Raw genomic sequence first — 23,805 nt, 5'->3', positions numbered from 1 at the left:
GATTCCTGCACAAAGACTTCCAGGTCATTTTGCACCTCAGTTTTTTTGTATTTTCTCTCTATTTAGAAAATAGTTCACCTTTTCATTTCTTCTACCAAAATGCATGACTATACACTTCCCACTGTATTCCATCTGCCAATCCATTCTAAGTTCTCTGTAGCCTACTTCCTCAAAATGACCTGCCCCTCCACCTATCTTCATATCATCTGCAAACTTTGCAACAAAGTCATCAATTCCATCATCCAAATCATTGACATATAATGTAAAAAGGATCCATTCCAACACAGACCCCTGTGGACCATCACTATTCACCAGTAGCCAGGAAGAAAAGCTCCCATTATTCCCACTCTTTGTCTCCTGCCAATTAGCCACTGCTTTATCCATGATATAATCTGTCCTGTAATACCACGGGCTCATAGCTTGTTAAACAGCCTCATGTGTGGCACCTTGTCAAAGACCTTCTGAAAATCCAAGTACACAACATTATCAACCAATTCTACTTTGTCTTTTATTTCTTCAAAGAATTCCAACAGATTTGGCAAACAAGATTTTCTCTTGAGGAAACCATGCTGACTATGGCCTATTTTATCATGTGTCTCCAAGTACCTTATCCTTAATAATCAACTCCAACAGCTTCCAACCACTGAGGTCAGACTAACTGGCCTATAGTTTCCTTTCTTCTGCCTCTCTCCTTTTTGAAGAGTGGAGGGACATTTGCAATTTTCCAGTTTTCTGGAACCATTCCTGAATCTAGTGATTCTTGTAAGATCCTTACTAATGCCTCCACAATCTCTTCAGCCAGCTTGTTCAGAACTCTGAAAAGTATACCATCTGGTCCAGGTGACTTACCACCTTCAGACCTTTCAATTTCCCAAGAATCTTCTCTCTAGTTATGGTAACTTCACACACTTCATGCCCTGACACCTGTAACTTCCACCATATTGCTAGTGTCTTCCACAATGAAGGCTGATACAAAATACTTGCTCAGTCCATCTGCTATTTTGTTGCCCCATCACTACGTCTCCAGCATCATTTTTCAGCGATCCAATATCCACTCTCACCTCTTTTACACTTTATATATCTGAAGAAACTTTTGGTATCCTCTTCAATATTATTGGCTAGCTTAGTTTTGTATTCCATCTTTACCTGCTTATCGAATTTTTTAGGTGCCTTCTGTTGGTTTTGAAAAGCTTTCCAATCTTCTAACTTCCTACTATTTTTTGCTCTAATGTATGCCATCTCTTTAGTTTTTGTTGGCTTTGACTTTTCTTATCAGCCATGGTTGTGTCATCTTGCCTTTAGAATGCTTTTTCCTCTTTGGGATGTAGAAATCCTGTGCCTTCCAAATTGCTTCCAGAAATTCCAGCTGTTGCTGCTCTGCCATTATCCTTGCCAGTGTTATTTTAATCAATTCTGGCCAACTCGTCTCTCATACCTCTGTAATTTCTTTTACTCCACTGTAATACTGATACATCTGACTTCAGCTTCTTCTGAAATTTCAGGTGAATTCAATCATTTTATGATCACTTGCTCCTAAGCACACTAATCAATTCTAGTTCATTGCACAACAGCCAATCCAGAATAGCTGACCTTCTAGTGGGCTCAACCATGAGCTACTCTAAAAAGCCATCTCATAGGCATTCTAGAAATTCTCCCTCCTGTAATCCAGCACCAACCTGATTTTTCCAGTCTATCCGCATATTGAAGTCCCCCATAACTATTGCAACATTGTCCTTTTGGCATGCATTTTCTATCTCCCGTTGTAGTTTGCAACCACATACTTAATACTGCTTGGGGATCTGTATAGAACTCCCATCAGGGTCTTTTTACTGCTGCAGTTCCTTAGTTCTGTCCACAATCATTCAACAACTTCTAACCATATGTCACCTCTTTCTAGTTTGATTTCATTGTCTTTTTAACCAACAGAGCAATGCTGCCCCTTCTGCCTTCCTGCCTATCCTTTCCATACAACGTGTATTCCTGAACATTAAGCTCCCAGCTATAATCTTTCAGCCATGATTCAGTAATGCCTACAACATCACACCTGCCCATCTGTAACTTGCAAGTTCATCTACATTATTCTGTATGCTATGTGCATGCAGATACTCCTTCAGTTCTGTGTTTATCCTTTTCAATTTCATCCACCTTTTATGTTTCAATTCATGCTGTTGACTGCAATTTTGCCCTATCAACATCCTATCCTCACTACACATCTACACATTGCTTCTGTTTGTAAACCAGCTACCTCATCTTCAGCACTATTATCCATCTTTCCTACCATACTTATACTTCTTGCATTGAAATACAGGAAGCTCTGGACACTAATACACCATGATCAACTTTGATTCCTAACTTTGTCCGAGGTCTTACCAACATCTGCCTTCACAACCTATCCACTAACTGTTCTCGCCCTCTGGTTCCCATCCTCCTGCAACTCTAGTTTAAACCCCATCAACTCAACCATACAGAATACAGCCAAATTAAACAGCTTTCCTCTGGAGCCAAGGTGAAAAAACACGTTACCCACAGCACACTGCACAGAGTCAAATAACACATGGTTACAATTTCTGAAAAATATCAGTCACAGTTGAGTAGGACATGCCGATAATGTAGTAATGTATTAAATATCATTAGACATCAATCCACCTGACCTCCAAGAGAACCACAAACTCATCGTGGTTTGGAGGCTTATATGACCTGGGCAGCTATGTTGGCTAGTCAGTCCTTTATGCTTTGGCTCTTTGTAGGGTCACCCATGCTAAACAGGTCAAAGGGTAGAGGTTAGATTAAGAGTGGTCCACCAGTTCTCCAGGTTTGGGTGTCCTGCTCAGGTCTAACAACTGACTGGTAAAACAAAAACTGTTCCGAAAACAGCAATGAAGAATCCTTCTGCATCCGAGTGGCCATGGACAGAGGAGGACTGTCATTGTTACCCTAAACCCCAGCCGTGTAATGGGCAGTAAGATATCATTCTAAGCTACGGCCTCCTGATTCAACACCAAGTCCAACAATCATATTCATTGTTCCATTTTCTTTCATGCATCAGCTAATAGACACTTGATGGCCACTTTATTAGTTCCTCCTGTACTTAATAAAGTGGCCATCAAGTGTATGTTTGTGGTCTGCTGCTGTAGCCCATCCACTTCAAGGTTCAACATGTTGTGCATTCAAAGATGCTCTTCTGCACACCAATGTTGTAATGTATGGTCAGTTGAGTTACTATCACCTTCTTGTCATCTTGAACTAATCTGGCTATTCTCCTCTGACCTCTCTTCATTAACATGCCATTTGCACCCACATAACTACATTCACTGGATTTTTTTGTTTCTTGCATTATTCTCTGTAAACTCTATAGACTGGTATGAGTGAAAATCTCAGACCAAGTTTCTGAGATACTCAAACCACTCCATCTGACACCAATAATCACTCCATGGTCAAAGCTACCTAGAGCACATTTCTTCCCCATTCTGATGTTTGGTCTGAACTATTAAATTTCTTCAACATGTTTACATGCTTTTATTCATCGAGTTCCTGCCACCATTGGCTGATTCGATATTTGCATTAACAAGGTATACCAAATAAAGCGGCCAGAGTGTAGGATTGTAATGATTCTGCTGTTCCAAATTACAGTTCCTTCAGCAAAAGGAACATGGGACTTACTGAGAATTGGAAGCAATGGCAGGGAAGTTGAAAACATACTGATTCAGCAGTATCATTGGAGAGTGTTGACATTTCATTTTGCTGGTGATAGTCAATGCTGCAAGCTCATCATCCTGAAACATTACTTTTTCAATGAGTTTGATTCCAGTTTCAAAATAGACACCAAGTGCTTCTGACTGACTTATTTTTGACAGCAGGTGGCAATAATGGTGCTCAGAGAAGCTGTGCCAAAGGGGATGGTCGGAGGCTCGGAGTCCGCTGCGGTCAGAGCGCTGAGTTGTGTGCTGCGTCTGTGAGGCTGAGTCGGGCGGCGCTGTGGAAGTCCATAGCGGGGGTATTCCCTTCTGCCGCCTGCATGGGATGACGAGTCTATCGGGACCCTGAGGACTTGTGGAAACTGTGTGGTGGTTTCTTTTGAACTTATAGTCTTTTAACATCTTTGGACTATTTTTACTGTGTCCATGGTCTTTTTTTTAATCAATAATGGCATTGTTTGCACTGTTGTAACCGGTATATGTTGTAAGTATGTGGTTTTGTGCAGGTCTTGTAGCTTTAGTTTTTGGTCTTGTTTTGTCTGGTGGGATTGGAGTTCCTTTCTGAGGAACGCGCTAAGATGGTAGCGCGATATTAATACGCAGCAGCCTCTCCGGACTCTGGATTGGGGATTGCCAGACGTTATGTGGATTTTCTGGTGTAGTCTGTTTTGTTATGTGCTTTTGTGATATCATTCTGGAGGAACGTTGTCTCATTTTTTTTAAACTGCATTGCATTTGTGGTTTCTAAATGACAATAAACTGAATCTGAATATTTATTTATTTGGAGATACAGCATGGAACAGATCCTTCCAGCCATTGAAACAGTGCCGCCCCAGCAACCCGATTTAATTTTAGCCTAATTGCAGGACAATTTACAATGACCAATTAACCTACTAACTGGTACACCTTTGGACTGTGGGAGGAAACTGGAGCACTCGAAGAAAATCCGCACATTCCATGGGGAGTTAGGCATGAACTTTTTCCAGATGTCACCAGAAATGAACTTCAAACTCTGATGCCCCAATGATTAAAATGATCTATTTATTTACAACTGATGCAAGATCACCATCTCGTGGTGGAAGATAATAGTACAGGAATAATGGGAAAATTTATACAAGCCAACTTCAGTCTCATTATGGTTTCAGAATTTTATGTAGCTGGTGACCTGGCCCATTAGCTCTGCACGCTCTTGCTAAAAGTTATCAGTTATTGTTTATCTGCCTGCATGATTCTGAATTTTATTTTTCAATTATTTGTTTGTCTTTTAAGAGATGAAAGGGATGTGCTTTGGTCTAACATTGTACATGCTAATCTCTCCATTGAATTTTCAGCTTTAAAGGGAACAACTGTATTTGATCCCAATTTGTTCCTTTATGGCTTTGTCCAGTCTACACCTGGAATAAAAAAGTTACTTTCACCAAGCAGTAAGGGTGATCAACACCTTCACAAACTTAACCCCCCCCCCCCCCACACACACACACACACACCCCATCACCACTATTTTATCATTTCCTGTCAGTTTATGTACAGGCACTCATGCCTAGCATCTCCTTATGTACATACAATCAGTCTATGTATACAAGCTATCTTATGTATGTACATTTATCTTGTTCTTCATGCTTAGTATTTTTTATAAATGCTGCATCAGATCTGGAGTAACTATCACTTTGTTCTCTTTTACTCTTGTGTACCGAATAACGACAACAATCTTAATCTTGAATCTTTAAGTGTCTTGTATCAGAAGTGCAAAATGTAGATGCCAAGGTAGGGGGTGGGGTGATTGGAAAGAAAAGGCAGTATTAGGGGAGGAAAAATACACATGAACTTCAATGCTCCAAACATGGCAATTTCTGAATTATTTCTCCCATAATTTACTTAATTTCTCACCTCAAATGACTCAACTTCCATGACAGGGCAACTATGCAGAGACATGTATATTCATGATATCTCAAACCAGTTTCCATACGTCCATCACTTTCTCTATTATTTTCCACCATATATTTTTGGAACAATACCTGTCACTTGCTCAGACACTAAGTTTACAAGTGTCTGATGGCATCTAATACATTTCTACATCATCATATCCATGTCTTTGCATTTCTCCACTGATGCAGCTCTCCGTTAATGATCGACGTCAGACAGAGGCCCTTGTGCAGGCCCCTGTTCTGTAATCTCCAGCTTTTGTACTAACTTTAAACACTAAAGCTTCTGTAGATGCTGGAAATCCAAAGCAACACAAAAAATGCTGGAGGAACTCGGGTCAGGCTGAATAAACAGTCAAAGTTTCGGGTCGAAACTGTCCCTCAAGACTTAATTTGTACTAACCTTGTAAGCTTCTCATATTGTGCATTAAGTAGCTGCACAGGAAGAGTTTGTCTACCCTTTAAGTAGAAAAATGCCAACTGCCAAACTCCAAAGGAAGTTGAAATAATTTGCAAAGCTGACCCATCTTTACCTAGTGGGGATAAAGTCAAAGTTTAACATTTTAGCAACAAAATGTTTAGATATTCAGTCAGTTATTGGAAAGCCAAGTTGGTGAAGACAAGTGACATGCTGAAGAGCTTCTCTTGCATTGTCTGGAGGTAGAAATATATATGAACTTGCACAAGAGAAGGAATAAGAAGAATTACGGTACATTTTGAAATCTGAAGAAATATGGCAGTATTAGTTGAATACTGGCAGTACGGTGATTTTGATCTTGGTATTAAAAATTCTATTAGTCACTTAAACATAAAAGGAAATCATAAAACAATAGCCAACAGAATTTCAAACAAGAGAAAACATGCAGATGTTGCAAATCCAAACAATGCACACAAAATGCTGGAGGAACTCAGCAGGCCAGGCAACATCTACGGAAACCAGCATTGGTCTACATTTCAGGCCAAGACCCTTCATCAGGATGTCAACTATATTCTTTTCCATAGATGTTTCCTGGACTGCTGAGTTCCTTCAGTATTTTGTGTGCTTAGCCAACAGAATTTGCATTTTTATAATTAAGGGCCTTATACTTAAGGGACTATAAAGAGTAACTTCATATAAAAGATTAATTGCAGTTAATATGTATCATATAGGCATCCCATTGCTGAAAGCACATCCAAACTAAAGATGATTCAGAGTAGATCAGAATAACAGCATCAACTAGTTGTGATTATGAGCGATGGCAACGATTTGAACTGGAAAACTAACAGAATGTTTAAGAGTTTAATTTAGAGTGTATGGAGAAAATTAATTTCCTCAGGAGAGGCTGTGATCAATTATAAAATTAGATAAGAAATTAGTTGTTGGATCAGCAAATGGCCCTGATCATGACCATTGTTTCTTTCAAAGGACAATTACATTAAAAAGGAAAGACGAAGAACAATGGGGAGAATGTAGAAGGGGCATCATTTCAGAACAATCATGCAGAGACTGCATTCTGAATTGTGGCATAAAAAATAAACTGTATTTATATGGTGCCTTTTACAATCTCAACATGCTCCAAGGTGCCTTAAGCTAATTTTGAATACAGTCGGCCCTTCTAATCCGCGGATTCCGTATGCGCGGATTCAACCAACCGTGGATCGGGAAAACCCGGAAGTTCTCTCTCCAGCACTCGTTGCTTAAGCATATACAGACTATTTTTTCTTGTCATTATTCCCTAAAGGATACAGTATAACAACTACTTACATAGCATTTACATTGTATTAGGTATTATAAGTAATCTAGAAATGACTTAAAAGTACAGGCACTCTCCGGGTTATGAATGAGTTCCATTCCTGAGTCTGTCTTAAAATTGGATTTGAAGTCGGAACAGGTACATCAGGTATTATTTAGCGTCAGTCAAATGTTTTTCTTAGTATAATATATATTTTACCTTTCTATGCATATAAAATACTTAAGAAACATACGTATTTCAATAATTTAACCACTGTGTTGCTTAGTAATAATTGTAGCTTTCATCGGGGCAGGGCCCGATTCTCCATTAAAATTGTTCCGATCTTTGACCGACTGTAGCCTAATGCTTTTCCAATGACTGATGGCGTTACACCTCTTTCCGATCGCTTTATTACTTCCACCTTATTTTCAATTGTGATCGTGATTATTTTCGTGAATAGAAACACTGCAGATTCAGAGTGCGCCGCCAGGTCCTAATGTCCACCACACTGAGATGTTAAATAAAGCCTGGGGTTCTGCTGGGTCCTAAAGACCACTGCACTGTATGTTTAACTGCATGTTAAATAAGGGACTTGAGCATCCATGAATTTTGGTATCCGCGGGGGTCCTGGAACCAATCCCCCGCGGATAAGGAGGGCTGACTGTATAACGTAATACCTAGTTTATGTGTGGAAAGGCCACACAGGCAATACGTGAAATTGTCCAGCTAACCCCCAATTAATGGTAAAAGTTGGTCAGAATACCAGACTGTTGGAATAGTGACCTCACTCTTCCCTTAGTTTAACATCTTATCCCTTGATACTCCAGTGTGCACTAGACTACCAGCCTGAATATCTCAATCAGATCAAGTGAGTCTTCAACCTTTAGACAGCAGCCAAAAAGATCAATGGCTGGCCATGTCAGATGTCACCAAATCTATTGAATCCATAGGAAAGCAAGACCAGCTGCTCTATCAAGCCTACCTCCTTCTAATGACAACAGCAACATTATGATAACTCTTTATAAACTTTCCCTCTGCAATCACAAAACATTTCATGCTTTTGCCAGTAATCTTACTGCTCTGATACTCATCCTCAGCTGTCCAACAATAAGTGCTCAGGAGGTTCCTCTCCTTACCAATTTTACAAATGAGACATTAGAAGTTCAAAGTACCTCTTGTGCTTATGCCAGCTCTCTGGAAAAAAAAAGTATCCAAATAACTGTTAGTGAACTGTAGGTTTTTATCCATTTTCTGTTTGACAGTTATGACTGAAAATGCTTGTTCATCAATGTTTTAGTGCCCCTTAATATAACCTCTTTTCACAAAATATTGGTGCAGTCACATAGAAGGTACACCAGTATCTCTAGCTCATTAGGTACTTGAGGAGATTCAGTATGTCAGCAGAGACTCTTGGAAATATGTTTAGATGCATGGTGGAGAGCATTCTGGTTAGTTCCATCACCACCAGTTATGGAGACACTAATGTACAGGATTAAAAGAGGCTGAAGATGGTTGTAAACTTGGCCAGTTCCAACATAGGCACAACTCTGCCCACCATCGAGGGCATCTTCAAAAGGCAGTGCCTTAAGGATTCTCAGCATCTGGAACATCATAGAAAAGGTATAGGGCCCTGAAGACCCACACTCTTCCTCTCTACCATCAGATTTCTGAATAGTCCATGAACCCATGAAATCTCATTATTCCTTTTCTACACTTTGTATTTTTGTAATTCATAGTAATTTTATGCTGCTGCTGCAAAACAATAGATTACATATACTGTAATCCAAATCTGTAATAATAAATTGCATTTTGATTTTGATCATATTCTATATCCTCTTCAATTTAAACTCTTTCATTGGAAATTCTACCTTATATCAGGGGCACCCAGCCTTTTTAATGCCATGGATTCCTACCATTAACCATGGCATCCATGGACCCAAGGCTGAGATTCTATCTGAAAACTTTAAACAAACTTAAGCCATGGATGAAAAAAAAACACACCACCCTAACCACCCTAGTCACACAGGTGAAAGCAAACACACCTCAAACACTCAAGTTACCAAAATATTTCAGGCTACACAAGGACTAGAAACACAAACATCGTATAGAAAACTATTACAAAAAGATTTATTAGATTTTAAAAGAATATTTTTTCTCTTCAATCTGCTTGCCTGCCCAGACAATCTCACGCAAATAAACTTGGAAGTTTAACATAGAAAAATGTTTATAACTTAAAATAAAACTGAATTTTCATCATTGTGTTCTAAATCAATTAAAAATAATCAATTATGCATGTTCTTGGTCCAGATGGGATGGGATGGAGGTTGAGGTTTATTTTGGCAGTAGATTTTGTGCAGGTAGCTAGCATCCTCAGCTCTATTCATAGTCTGCTACCAGTAGTACAGTGTGCTGGCCTCCACTGGAGATGGACAGCACTTTTCTGTTCTCCAGCTGCTGACCTGTCATCTGGATGGGACTCCATTCATCTTCCTCATTGCCTGTGCTCAGCTGGAAGTTCGTTCCCATGCCCCAGGCAAAAGCTCGACCTGAAAAACAGAAAAGTGATGTGCATCAGAGCTCACAGAGTAAACAACTTGTGGATTTGTACAGTAACATTGACAAAAGATGAGATTGCCTAAGCATTTTAGAGCCAGTGAAGCAGATAGTCATTGCTGGAAATGCAGCAGCCATACCCAAGAACTGCAGGTTGGGTTAGAATTTTTAAAAAAGGCCTTACTGAATCATAAGATGCCATCAGGTACTGTTATTAAGTTATACTATCTACAGTATATATAATAGATATTAAGTTGTTTCCTCCCAATGGAGAATTGGGATCAATAGGAAACTTCTAACAAGGGCCAGCCACTTGGAACAGATTAGGTGATTTTTAGAATTTTATTTACACACCAATTCTTGACCTTGGGAGGCTGCATGTGCTCAACCATTGAGTATATTCAAGGCTGAATAAACAACTAAATAGTGAAGAAGTTCTGAAGCTACATGATCTTATGATTCTATTTATGTTCTTCCACATGCTGCTGTGGACAACAATGGAACAATGGTAATTTTTTTTTTAAAATGCTGATTACAGAGTTAGGGAGGCTCGTGCAAAATATAGACCTAATGGGCCAACCTCAGGGTTTAAACTTAATGCAAGTTTATTACTGGATAGGAGTGTTGGGAAAACTCTCCTTGCAAACTGAGCCATGGAGCGTTCTGCATCTGTCTGACAGATGCAGCACTCCTGATTGATGCCCAGGCTTCTTCAATGGAATAACAATTAATAACAAGGACCATAAGACCATGTAGAAGAATTAGGCCATTCAGCCCATCAAGTTTGTGCCACCATTCCATCATGGCTGATTTATTAGCCCTCTCAATCACATTCCTTTTCCCATTACCTTTGGCAGGACCACTTTAACAGAGATGGCAATCCAGCCAGATGGCTTGGATCATACCTTGATCCCAAGGTCTGTTTTTGCACCCAATTCATCTGACAGCCCCTCCCATATGAATAATAATAAAGTTAGCAGACAACCTACAACCCATGGAAAAGGCAAATTCTTACCATCCTTGCTAATTGCATAACTAACAGAAGCCCCACAAGCCACATCAGTGATAACAGGGAGTCCTTGAATGACAGTAGGTGTGCTCTTCTCTGTGGCACCTTCTCCCAGTCCTAGACGCCCGTACTCTGCTCGACCCAAGCTGTGCGCTTTACCTTTTACATAGAAAAAAAGCAGGATAGAAATTTATAAGCATGAGAAATTCTGCAGATGCTGGAAGTCCAAAGCAATACCACAAAATGTTGGAGGAACTCATCAGGTCAGACAGCACTGATGGAAATAAACAGCTGATGTTTCTGGCCAAGACCCTTCTTCAGGACTTAAAAAGGGGGAACATGCCAGAATAAATTTAGACTGGCAAGGGGGAAAAAAATGGTAGAACATCACATGCCTGAGTAGAAAACAAACACAAAATACACTGCAAGATGCCAGAGTCAAAGCAACACGCACAACACGCTGCAGGAACTCAGCAGGTCGAGCAGCATCCATGGAAATGAACAGTCAATGTTTCAGGCCGAAACCTGATGAAAGGTCCTTCCTCCAGCGTGTTGTGCATGATGCCAGAGTAGAAACTGTACAATAAAAGCCAGCAACTAAAGAATTGATGGAACTTCACCACCCTCGCCAACCTGGAAAATCTTAAGTGGAAAGTGACTCCCTCTGCAAACACAAGAATATTTCTTTTCTCCCCACTGTGACACCTACCATCAGAGTCCAAGCACAAGGTATGATGCTGTCCGCCTGAGAATCTGGCCCAAGACTTTTTCGAGTTCTTGAATGCAGTTAGTTTATGTGCCAAATAACAGGAGGTGGTACCTGGTGTTCCTGTGGCAGAAACAAGAGAGTACAGCTCATATATATCTTGTTCTCTTTGCACCTCTTGACTTTTTTTCTTCCTCAACTACTGATGGTACCTCTCTCCTGAAAGCAGTCACTCTTGTTACAGGATGGTCCACTGCACCAGCCTATCACTCAAGAAACAGTCTCAATAATGAGCATCAATGATACTATCTAACATTTGGGGATAGCACTTACAGGCTGAGTCAATGTATGTCCTGTTAAACACACAAACTTTCTACAGTATAAAGGTAAGGTCACTTTCCTCACTGAATCACAGAAACATAACTGGTAGGGGTCAGGTATATAACACATGATGCCCTTACGTACCTCATCTTTAAGAATCACTGCTGAGATTAAGATGGAATATTGGATCTAATTCTTGTCATATTTTAAAAATAAGATTAAGATAGTCAGCAGAGTGCAAAGGACATCTAGAATGCTATCGGGGATGAGAGACTTCAATCATACAGAAAAACTGCATATTTTCTTCATGCAACTGAGATTATTGATATAGCAGTTAAATTATTTGGGGTTTGAACAAATCAAATAGAGAAATTCTTCCCTCTCATGAGATTCATCCATCATTTCAATGATTCAAAGTGGTTGATGCAAAGAACCATCATACCACAGAGGAAGCACTTTTATACACAATGAATTATTTTGATGTGAAGCAGAATTACTGAAAGTTGTACAAAAACATATCCACAGGAATTTTCTAGAATGGTTTGGATAAAAACTGGAAAATGTAAGATTTGCTTGTCTAAAGAGTAGGGAACTGGAGATTCTTTTTCAAACTGGCAAAGTGTGATGGACCAAATGGCCCCCTATATGAAAAGTAAAGCATAAAGTAGATCATTTAACTCAACAAATCCACACCAATCAAAGGACTGCAGAGATTCATCCCACTTCACAGTTATTTGCCTGATGTTATGGGAAGAGCTGGGAAGAGGGATTAAATATTTTCAGGCACTCTTAGTGCAAGGAAAAGTTCCATCCACATCATCCATTAATGCACAATACTATCTGTAGGACCTTGCTGTGTGGAAGGGTTGTTAGCCTGTTGAAGCTGGCAGAGGATTTAAAAGTAATGACAAAATTGGTCAATGAGCACAATATTAACGGGTGAATGTGAAATGGTGGAAGCTGGATTACATTCCCTACAGAAGTTCCTGCTCTTCATTGGTTGTAAAACACTTCAGGATTGTCTTTCAATGTCAAAAGCACACTGAACACAGTCCTTGTTTTTCCTCATATAGGGAGACCACAACAACAATGCTGTAGTGTTCTATGACTCTAACAGCAACATGGTTAAGAAGGGCAAGAAGGAAAGCAGCCAATAACTTTGCAACGGCTGAGAGACTTCGATGCAGGAACCATGGCTGATTAAACAGTTCAATAGAAAACCTACATACAAGCTATGCTTTCTGAACAGGTTTCATCTTCCTTCCAACAATATTTCAATATAAACCATCTATACAAAGATCACAGTTCACATTTGGCAAGGTAATTGGACAAGCAGTGATCAAAAACACTGGCTTTCCATCAACATTTAAAAACAGCTTCTTCCCCTCCTCTTCATCAGATTTCTGAATGGATAATGAATCTTTCTTCCTCCCAATACTTATTTAATTTTTTATACATTTCTTATTGTAACTTTTTTGTGTATCACTCTGTGTTGGTGCTGCAAAACAAGTCAATAGTAGAGCTGGCACAAGAAATTGAATGCCCTACTTCCAGTGCTAAGGTACACAGATTCCTACTGGTACATAGGCCAAACAGAGCTTTATATATATTCAAATAATAACGCATAGTAAATAATTCTCAATTTTGCTCACCTAACTGATAATAATTGGAGAGTCCAAAACCATAGACGTGGCCTTCCTTCGAAATTGCAAATGTGCAATACGCACCACAGAAAACATCACAAAACTTCACCTTCCTGCCCCCTTTGGATTTGAGGCGTAGGATCTTGGGAGTAAGTAGTCGCTCTGAACAAATTAAATAAAATGAACATTGTAAACATCTCTAACACACAGGGAAGCTATTTGGATTATCAGGACATGTTAGCCAAAACAAGTTAATCAATTTTTCCAGTTATGCGTCCATTGCCCTCCATGATGCAACTCTTCCAGTGTTCATCCAGGCATTTTTTTTTTAAACGTGTACCTTCACCAATTTCAGCAGTGACTTCCAGATATCACCTCTCATTTTCTCTCACCTTTCTACCAATTAACAACTTTGTGCCTGCTTGTTACTGGAAATAATCCTATCTCGTCCTTTATTAAATTTCTAGGCCTCAATTCAATTGTTCTCAAGTCCCCCTACCCCAAAGAAAACAACCCATTGCATTCACACAGGAACTCAGCAGATCAGGCAGACTCTATAGAAAGGAATGAAGAGTCAGCATTTCGGGCTAAGGACCTTATCAGGACTGGAAAGGAAGGGGAAAGATGCCAGAAAAAGGTGGGGAGGGGGGTGGAAGGAAGACAAGCTAGAAAGTGATAGGTGAAGCTGGGAGGGTGAAAGTTTGAAGGGCTGGAAAGGAAGGAATGTGATAGGAGAGCCAATAAACCTGACCAAAAAAAAACTACAATAAATGGCATCAATTCATTAACCTTAAGAGGGGAATTGCAAAACAATTTTTTTTTATTTTGATGGATTGAGTCAAGGAATAGAGAGCAAGTGCACTGAGATTTTATGGAAGGGCACAGCAGGTCCAAGGGGACAAATGGCTACTTCCTAATATAGCCCAACTGCCTGATTTAATTCCATATTTACCTAGACCTCTTCGTCCTCCCCGATTTGTGAAACATTCTGCAATTCTTCCTAGCTGTCCCTGCTCACCACAGCCAGAAGTCAAAATGTCACCATCAAGAGACAGCATCGCCAAGTGATCATTACCTAAAAGGAAGAAAATTCAGCACTGAAAATATATCATCCATTTCCATTCAAGCAACCAAGGCAATGCAACCATCCCCAAGGTGAACAAAAGGAAACCATCACTTTTAGCTCTCACAACAGAGTGGGGCCATCTTCAATACTGCTCAGCTCTAGTGCAGGAGAGATGTGCATTCACAACCTCAGGCATCCCTAAGATTTTCACACACAAGACCTTTTAACCTACTCTAAGATCAACCTAACAACTCCCTCGCAGAGCTTTCCATTTTCTTTCATCGATGTGCCTAAAGTGTCTCATAAATGTCCCTGCAACACACACAAAATGCTGGTCCTGCCAAGGGGTCTCGGCCCGAAACACTGACTGTACTTTTTTTCCCCCACAGATGGTGCCTGGCTTGCTGACTTCCTCCAGCATTCTGTGTGTGTTGCTTAGATCTGCAGATTTTTCTCTTGTTCGTCTTAAATATCCTAATGTGTCTATATCTGGCAGCATTCTCTACACACCCTCAACTGTGTAAAACACCAACCTCTGGCATTCCACCTCTACTTCCTCCAATCATCTCGCGGATTAGTTATTTCCACCCTGGGAAAAAGGCTCCAACAATTGACTTAATTCATGCTTCTTATCATCTTATACAACTCTACTAAATCACCCCTCATCATCCTTTGCTCCAAAGAGAAAACCCTAGCTTACTTAAACTATCATCATAAGACATGCTCTCTAAACCAGGCAGCATCCTGGTAAATTTCCTCTGCACCTTCTCTGAAGTTTCCACAGATTTCCTATAAAGATGCGACCAGGACCGAACACAATATGTCATAACCATTGAACTCAATCCCCTGACTAATGAAGGTCAACAACCTTGCAACTTCTTAAACACCCTATCAGCTTGTGCAGCAACTTTGAGGGATCTATTGCCATGGATCCCAAGATCTCTCTGTTCCTCCACACTGCTAAGAATTCTGCCATTATTCTACTTTCACATTTGACATACCAAAATGCATCACTTTACACGTTTCTGGTTTGAACTCTATAAACTCCTTGCTAGACCATTCCCTTTCTGCTCATCAACTATATATCCTATTCATTCTCAGCTTCCACTGCCAGTGGTCCAGCCAGTTATTCTGGACAGTGATTTCAAGTGCATCATCAGTGCAGTTGGATGATCCCGTAACGTCAGCAAACTCCATTTCACATCAGAACTCCTGAATGAAACAGCAAAAGATACAAAGCCGTGTGCTGTCTTTAGCAGCCACAACTAAATAATGGAAACTGGAGCAGAATCAGGCCATCTGGCCCATCGAGTCTGCTCCTCCATTCAATCATGGCTGATCCTTCTTTTTTCTCCTCCTCACCCCAGTTCCCAGCCTTCTGCCTGTAACTAAGGGTCTGTGCAGAAGGGTCACAATTTAAATCCTCCTACAACTGCACACTAAGCTGATGAATCTCTAAAAAACCCCAAGAACTATTTGTGAAAAGTTGTACAATAATGAAAATTGATGGCGTCATGTTATGAAAACATTGTCTTGAATATTCCTGTTTAATACATGTGGTTTTTTTTGAGTAAAGTATAATTTCTTTTAAATCTCAACTTTCTGGCTCAATTGTATTATAAAAACAAGCAGAAAATACGTAGGTCAACATCAACACTTTCAGACTTTCATAATGAAACACATTATCCATACTGAAAACTCAAAGAAATATGTAAACATCAAAATATACCAATTCTATAAAACACTTACACATATGTAACTTATCACCATACAGAAAGAAATTAAGCATTCATCTTGTAATTTGTCATTTATGTCTTCTTAATGCCGCAGGATGGTTCTGTCTGGTGTATCTGACATAGAAAAGCATTGCAGACCTGAATTAACTAATGCAAATAAAATCTGTCTTACCTGAGACAATTTTAACAATAGGAACATCAAGAGGAACTTCCTGTGGCAAAGAGCTGGTCTTCATTGCTTCCAGCAGTCCAATAACTCCATTGCTATCCTGCAGGATTTCAAATTTAAACACCTCAAGCACAGTCCTCAAAAAATGCAAGCTTTTGAAAATCTAGTGTCTCAAGAGAAGTTAATGAAATCTACAACCTTATACTAAAATGGATTGAAAATTAAAGAAAAAAATGGTTTGATTGCCACTGAAGAGAAGGTGAATCAAGTACGGCTCAGTGGACAGTATTCTTGTCTGTGGTTCAATTTATCACAGAGGCTTGAGTACAAAATCTAGCCTGATAGTCTTGTGCAGCAACAAAGGAAAGCACAAAATTTGGAGGTACCACCTTTCCAATGCAATCGCTTGTCTGCCCTCACACAGAGAACATAAAAATTCTGTGGCAATATTCTGAGAGTCTTTACCTAGTGGCAAAATTTGCCCCCAAATATACAGTCTTTTGTGTAATTGCTGTGTGGAAATCTGCTATGGTTTACCAACATTAAATCAATAACTACATTTGAAAAGTACCTCTAGAGAGTACTTTGTAAATGCCTGACATCATCAAAATTGCTTCAAGTCTCAATATTCTTTTTTAAAAGGTAGCCAATTAGTTTGCACAAAATGAACATTACAAGTGGCAGCACATCCTCTGCACTAACAAGAAGTCAGATAGGTTTGGCACACCTGTTACAGATTGGATGACATTTGCATCCATTGTTTCCAGCTCTCAAGCCTATTGGACCATTCAGTTTGATCACAATTTAGAGTGCATTTGCTGGGAAAAGACAGCAAGATGGAAAGAATCAAGTGCTGAAAATTTCAAATGATCCCAAAAATGAATTAAAAGAGGTGTTCCCATTCCCGTACTGACATGTCGGTCCATGGCCGCCTCTTGTGCCACAATAAGGCCATCCTCAGGGTGGAGGAGCAACACCTTATATTTCATCCTGGTAGCCTCCTACCTGAAGGAATGAACATTGATTTCTCCTTTTTGGTAAAATAAAACTCTCTCCTCTCTTCTATTCCCCAATCTGGCCTCTTACCTCTTCTACCTGCCTATGTCCTCCCCCCAGGGACCACCCTCCTTCCCTTTCTTTTATGGTTCAATCAATCTCCTATCCACTGGGCTTCACCTATCACCTTCTACCTAGTCCTTCCCCTCCCACCATCTTTTTATTCTGATGACTCCCCCCCCAATTCCTTTCCAGTTCTGATGGAAGGTTCTCGGCTCAAAAGGTCAACTGTTTATTCCTTTCAGATACTGCTTGACCATCTGAGTTCATCCAGCATTTTGTGTGTTGCCTTGGATTTCCAGCATCTGCAAATTTTCTCATGTATGTGAAAACATAGTGAGGCAGCGTCCATTCAGAAATCTGATAGCAGACGGGAAGGTGATGCTCCTGAAACAGACTGCAGGTCTTCAGGTTGCTGTACCTCCTCCTTGATGAAGAGAAGAGGGCAGGTCCTGGGTGATGAGAACTTTTTTTGAGGCATCGCCTTTTGAAGATGCTGGGCAGTCTATTGCCCATGATGGAACTGACTGTTTACAACTTCCTGCAGTTTTTTCTGGTCCTCTACTTTAGCCCCTCCATACGAGACAGTGAAGCAATCAGAATACTCTCCAACATGCATCTACAACTTTGCAAGCATAGTGACATCTCCTGAAACTCCTAATTAAACACAGCCACAGTCGTGCTTTCTTTGCAATTGCATAAATATGAAATATTGGCACCCAGGAAATTGAAACTGCTCACGCTTTCCACTGCTAAGGAGGAGGACTGGTGTGTATTCCTTCAACTCCTCCTCCCTGAAGTCGACAATTAATTCCTTGGTCTTACTGACATTGACTGAAGGTTAACGCTGTGACACCACCCAACCAGCTGATTTTTTTAGATAATCAGGTGACTGGAAATCAGAAACTGTTAAGATTGCAAAGTACTTCAAAAGGTGTTGCACCTTCTTGATGTGAGGAAACAGAACAAAGAGAGGAACTATTGAGTCGAGATAGGAAGACCAAGAACAAACTATATCTAGCAGTACAATTCTGAAACATTAATTCTGTCCACAGATGCTGTTGGCGCGTGGCCAAGTGGTTAAGCCTTTGGGCTAGCGATCTGAAGGTCGTTAGTTCAAGCCTCAGTTGAGGCAGCTTGTGTGTCCTTGAGCAAGGCACTTAACCACACACTGCTCCTGCACGTTTATAGCCCAGTGGCAGCGATTGGTGCAGTATGGACAAGACAAAACTGACCGTTAAACATTTCCAACAGTTCCCTTTTCTAATTCATAGTTAAAGCAATGTGCTTGGAAGACAGAGTTATTCCCTAATGCTTTGCAAATTGGTTCTCATAAAGTATTTATCCAGCTTGCTTTTGAAAATTACCATAAAAATTGTACGTGTAAATTGCTTCCTTCTTTTGGGAATTTCAATACAAGGAAAATATTTTTCTTGAGTTTAATGTATATTTAGCTTTTCCCACTTAATCCTCAGGCCAATATGAGAAAAAAACAACTTTGAAACCTTACTGATATCTATTATGCTTTACATTGTCACAAATTTGAGTAGAGCATGAACACGGAATTATAAATACCAATAAGCAATGTCCTGAGAAATAAATTTTGCACACTACCGAAGTAAAACACGTACAAAATAAAGGAACTCAGCAGGTAAGGCAGAATAAACCCTTCATCAGAATTTAAAGCAGTTGCTTGTATTTATGTTTTGTATTCTACCAAGTTCTTTCATCTGTTTCCATTGTCCTTGCAGGCAACACAATGCTCATCCTAATAACTAATAGTATTTTTTAAAAAACTATCTTTTGCTTTTCGCAATTACTTTAAACCTGTGTCTTCTGGTTATCAATACACGTCTTTCACCATCTCAAAATCTAACAATTTAAAATCAGTCCATTACATCTTCCATTTAGCCTTGCTACAGCTTACCCTGAAGGAACCCCAGATGTAGACTTGGCCACTTTCAGTCAGAGCCGCTGTGTGACTGTCTCCAGCAGAAACCTGAACCACATGTTCATCAAGGAGAACTCGGGATGGAACCATTTCTGATCCATCCTGCGATGTATCGCGCCCAAGTGCACCTTCATCATTGCAACCAAATGTGTAAACCTAAGGATAGAAAAGATCAGTTGAGCAAATTCCGGTCTGTTAGAACTGCAGTTATGGCCAATACTCACTCAACATTCATTAACTTGGTCATTTATTTCTTTGTCACTGTCAATGGACAAGTTGAACAATGTGTTTCCAGTTTTATACCCCAAACAATAATTTGGAAAAGTTCTAATTGAAGCTCACTAAACTATCATGAATAGATAAGGTAGCAAGATATTGTAGCAGTTAGCATAACACTATTACAGCACAAGCGACCCGGGTTCAATAACACTGCCTATCACAACCCCGGCCCCCAACCCCGACATGCAAATAAGCATGTTCTCCCTGTGACCTTGTAACTTATCTCTAACATCCCCACCCCAATACTTTCTGCAGTCCTCTTAAAATTATGCCCCTTGTACGAGTCATTTCCAAACTGGGAAAAATGTCTGGCTATCCATTCAGACTATGTCCCTTATCATCTTGTATGTCTTAATTTTTCTTCTTTTTCTGAGAGCTGACTTAATAGAGAATTGTCAGTCAGGATTTTTCAAAACAAAATTTAAACATAGAAATTTCTCTAATATACAGCAATTTCTCCCCCTCCCCTTCTGTTTTTTCCATTCTGGCTCCCTTCTTACTCCTCTTCTCACCTGCCTATCACCTCCCCCGGTGCCCTCCTCATGCCTTTTCTCCCTTGGTTCATTCACATCTCCTATCAGATTCTTTCATCTTCAGCCCTTTAGTCTTTTCACTAATCACCTCTCAGCTTCTCACTTCACCCCCGTCCATTGCCTACCCACCTGGCTCCTCACTTGGCTTCGCCTTTCACCTGCCAGCTTGTACTCCTTCCCCTCTCTCTAATCACTCTTGCTTTCCAATCCTGATGAAGGGTCTCCGGCTAAAACGTTGACCGGTTATTCCTCTGCAGAGACTGTTTTTGACTTGCTGAGTTCCTTCAGCATTTTGTGTGTGTTACTCTTTATCACAAATGGCATATGAAGTTTAATGCGGCTTTACCGCATACTGTACATAGTTTTGATCTCTATGTCTAATGAATGATGCAACTGCAGTGCAAAAGAAGTTCAAGTATTTGGTTACTCAGATGACAGGGTTGAGAAAAATTCAGGAAGATTAAGCAGTTTGGACTGATACAGACTAAAAATTTGAAAGATAAGTGATCTTGGAACAAGCGATCATAGATCATTTCAGGGGCAGAGTGAAAAGGGGGAAGTTTCTCCAAGCGGACATAACCAAAACCATTTTCAGAATAAAGGCATGCAAGATGGGTAGAGGAATTTCTACTCTCAGTACCTTGTGCATCTTCATAAATCACTACACTACGAAAATAGGAGATTGCAGACACTTAAACTACTAGTGAGTCGGGGGTAAGATGAGTGCAGGGAAGCGCCGCTGAGTTCAACACAGCATCAGCTATGACCTTATTCACTGGTGGAGGGGGCTTACACGAACCAATTATTCCTTTGTGATGGCTTGAAAAGAAAGTGTTTACAGAAGAATTCTTAAGGTTGGCTTATTATTTGATTTTTGGGAAAGAATAACAGTAACCTGCTCATTTCAAATTGTGTCGATTTCAAATATCACTACATGATCACTGAGGCATTAAATATTAATGATCCACCTAAAGATCCAGAACCTTTCAGAGATAGTCTTTTGAAAGGCAAGTGAATAACATGCATATCACAACCTATCTGAACATTCTCATCAAATCACAGTCAACAGTAATTCTTCACTAGACAATGACTAACTGAAATGTGCACAATTTGCATTTAAATCAGGGTAACCAACTGCTGTTCCTTCAAGCTGTTAGTCATTAATTTGTCAAATTCATTAACATTAAAACAGAAGAATTAACAAATAAAGCACTTCTCAGAACACACCAATGCAATACCTTAAAATCAAATTCAGGTTTAACATCAATGTCATGTGTTGTGAAATTTGTTGTTTTGCAGCAGCAGCTCAATGCAATACATAATCTAGCAGAGAAAAAATAATAATAAAATAATAATAAACAAATAAATCAATTATATATATTGAATAGATTTTTAAAAACCTACAAGAACAAAAATACTGTATATTTTTAAAAAAGTGAGGTAGTGTCCAAAGATTCAATGCCCATTTAGGAATTGGGGAAGAAGCTGTTCCTGAATTGCTGAGTGTGGCCTTCAGGCTTCTGGGCATGCCCTGGGTGCTGGAGGCACTTAAGAATGGACGCTGCCTTGCCAAGACACTGCACCCTAAAGATGTCCTGGGTACTTTGTAGACTAGTATCCAAAATGGAGCTGACTAGATTCACAACCTTCTGCGGCTTCTTTCGGTCCTGTGCAGTAGCCCCTCCATAACAGACAGTGAATGCTCTCCATGGTACAACTGTAGAAGTTTTTGAGTGTATTTGTTGACATGCCAAATCTCTTCAAACTCCTAATAAAGTATAGCCGCTGACTTGCCTTCTTTATAACTACATAGATATGTTGGGACCAAGTTAGATCCTCAGAGATATTGACATCCAGGAACTTGAGGCTGCTCACTCTCTCCACTTCTGATCCCTCTATGAGGATTGGTATGTGTTCCTTCATCCTACCCTTCCTGAAGTCCATAATCAGCTCTTTCATCTTACTGGCGATGAGTGCCAGGTTGTTGCTGCGGCACCACTCCACTAGTTGGCATATCTCACTCCTGTACGCCTTCTCGTCACCACCTGAGATTCTACCAACAATGGTTGTATTGTCAGCAAATTTATAGATGGTATTTGAGCTATGCCTAGCCACACAATCATGTGTATATAGAGAGCAGAGCATGGGCTAAGCACACACCCCTGAGGTGTGCCACTGTTGATCATCAGTGAGGAGGAGCTGTTATTACCAATTCACATGGATTGTTGTCTTAAGGGTGAGGAGATCGAGGATGCAATTGAAGGAGGAGGTACAGAGGCCCAGGTTCTGCAACTTCTCAATCAGGATTGTGGGAATGATGGTATTAAATGCTGAGCTATAGTTGATTAACAGCATCCTGATATAGGTGTTTGTGTTGTCCAGGTGGGCTGAAGCTGCTTGGAGAGCCACTGAGATTGCATCTGCTGTTGACCTATTGTGGCAATAGGCAAATTGCAATGGGTCCAGCTCCTTGCTGAGGCAGAGTTCTATCTAGTCATGACCAACCTCTCTAAGCATTTCATCACTGTCAATTTGTGTGCTACCAGATGATAGTCATTAAGGCAGCCCACATTATTCTTCTTAGGCACTGGTATAATTGTTGCCTTTTTGAAGCAAGCGGGAACTTCCGCCCGTAGCAGTGAGAGGTTAAAAATGTCCTTGAATACTTCCACTAGTTGATTGGCACAGGTTTTCAGAGCCTTACCAGGTATTCCATTGGGACCTTCCATCTTGCGAGGGTTCACTCTCTTTAAAGACAGTCTAACATCGGCCTGAGACTGAGATCACATCTTCACAGCTGTAGTTGTGTTCTCCCTTTCAAAGTGGGCATAGAAGGCATTGAGTTCATCTGGTAGTGAAGCATCGCTGCCATTCATGCTATTGGGTTTCACTTTGTAGGAAGTAATGTCTTGCAGACGCTGCCAGAGTTGCCATGCATCCAATGTCACCTCCAACCTCATAAATAATTATCTCTTCGCCTTTGAAATAGCCCTCCACAAATCATACCTGGTTTTCTGGTACAAGCCTAGGTTGCCAGATTTGAATGCCACACATCTAGCCTTCAGAAGACGATATACCTCTTGGTTAATCACTAAAGAGGATGAAAATACCAAGGAAGTGTTCATGGGTTCTGTCCATTCAGAAATCTGAGAGCAGAGGAGAAACTGTACCCGAAAAGTTCAACACGAGGAAATCTGCAGATGCTGGAAATTCAAACAACAACACACAAAATGCTGGTAGAACACAGCAGGCTAGGCAGCATCGATAGGGAGAAGTGATGTCGACGTTTCGGGCCGAGACCCTTCATCAGGACTAACCGAAAGGAAAGATAGTAAGAGATTTGAAAGTAGAGGGGGGAGGGGGAAATGCGAAATGATAGGAGTAGACCGGAGGGGGTGGGATGAAGCTAAGAGCTGGAAAGGTGATTGGCGAAAGTGATACAGAGCTGGAGAAG

General features: G+C 40.3%; 1 protein-coding gene across 2 annotated transcripts in view; it reads right to left on the bottom strand.

Moving 5' to 3' along the window:
* Window positions 1-9,432: 9,432 nt before the first annotated feature.
* The window catches only part of rcc1 (regulator of chromosome condensation 1), a 28,226-nt gene continuing 13,853 nt past the window's right edge, over window positions 9,433-23,805 (bottom strand). The window contains exons 4-10 of one of the 2 annotated variants that reach the window (XM_073034752.1): window positions 19,516-19,695; window positions 16,536-16,632; window positions 14,514-14,636; window positions 13,571-13,723; window positions 11,601-11,720; window positions 10,898-11,050; window positions 9,433-9,875 (exon numbers count right to left, since the gene is read on the bottom strand). In XM_073034752.1, coding sequence (XP_072890853.1) covers window positions 9,706-9,875; window positions 10,898-11,050; window positions 11,601-11,720; window positions 13,571-13,723; window positions 14,514-14,636; window positions 16,536-16,632; window positions 19,516-19,695 — 996 coding nt within the window. In that variant the 3' untranslated portion in view covers window positions 9,433-9,705. The remainder of the gene's footprint in view (window positions 9,876-10,897; window positions 11,051-11,600; window positions 11,721-13,570; window positions 13,724-14,513; window positions 14,637-16,535; window positions 16,633-19,515; window positions 19,696-23,805) is intronic. The other variant, XM_073034753.1, reaches the window with a different exon arrangement.

The sequence above is a fragment of the Hemitrygon akajei genome, chromosome 32 (assembly GCF_048418815.1).
Source record: "Hemitrygon akajei chromosome 32, sHemAka1.3, whole genome shotgun sequence".
NCBI lineage: Eukaryota > Metazoa > Chordata > Chondrichthyes > Myliobatiformes > Dasyatidae > Hemitrygon > Hemitrygon akajei.
The sequence above is the reverse complement of the archived record's forward strand: the minus strand, read 5'-3'. Positions and strand labels throughout refer to the sequence as shown.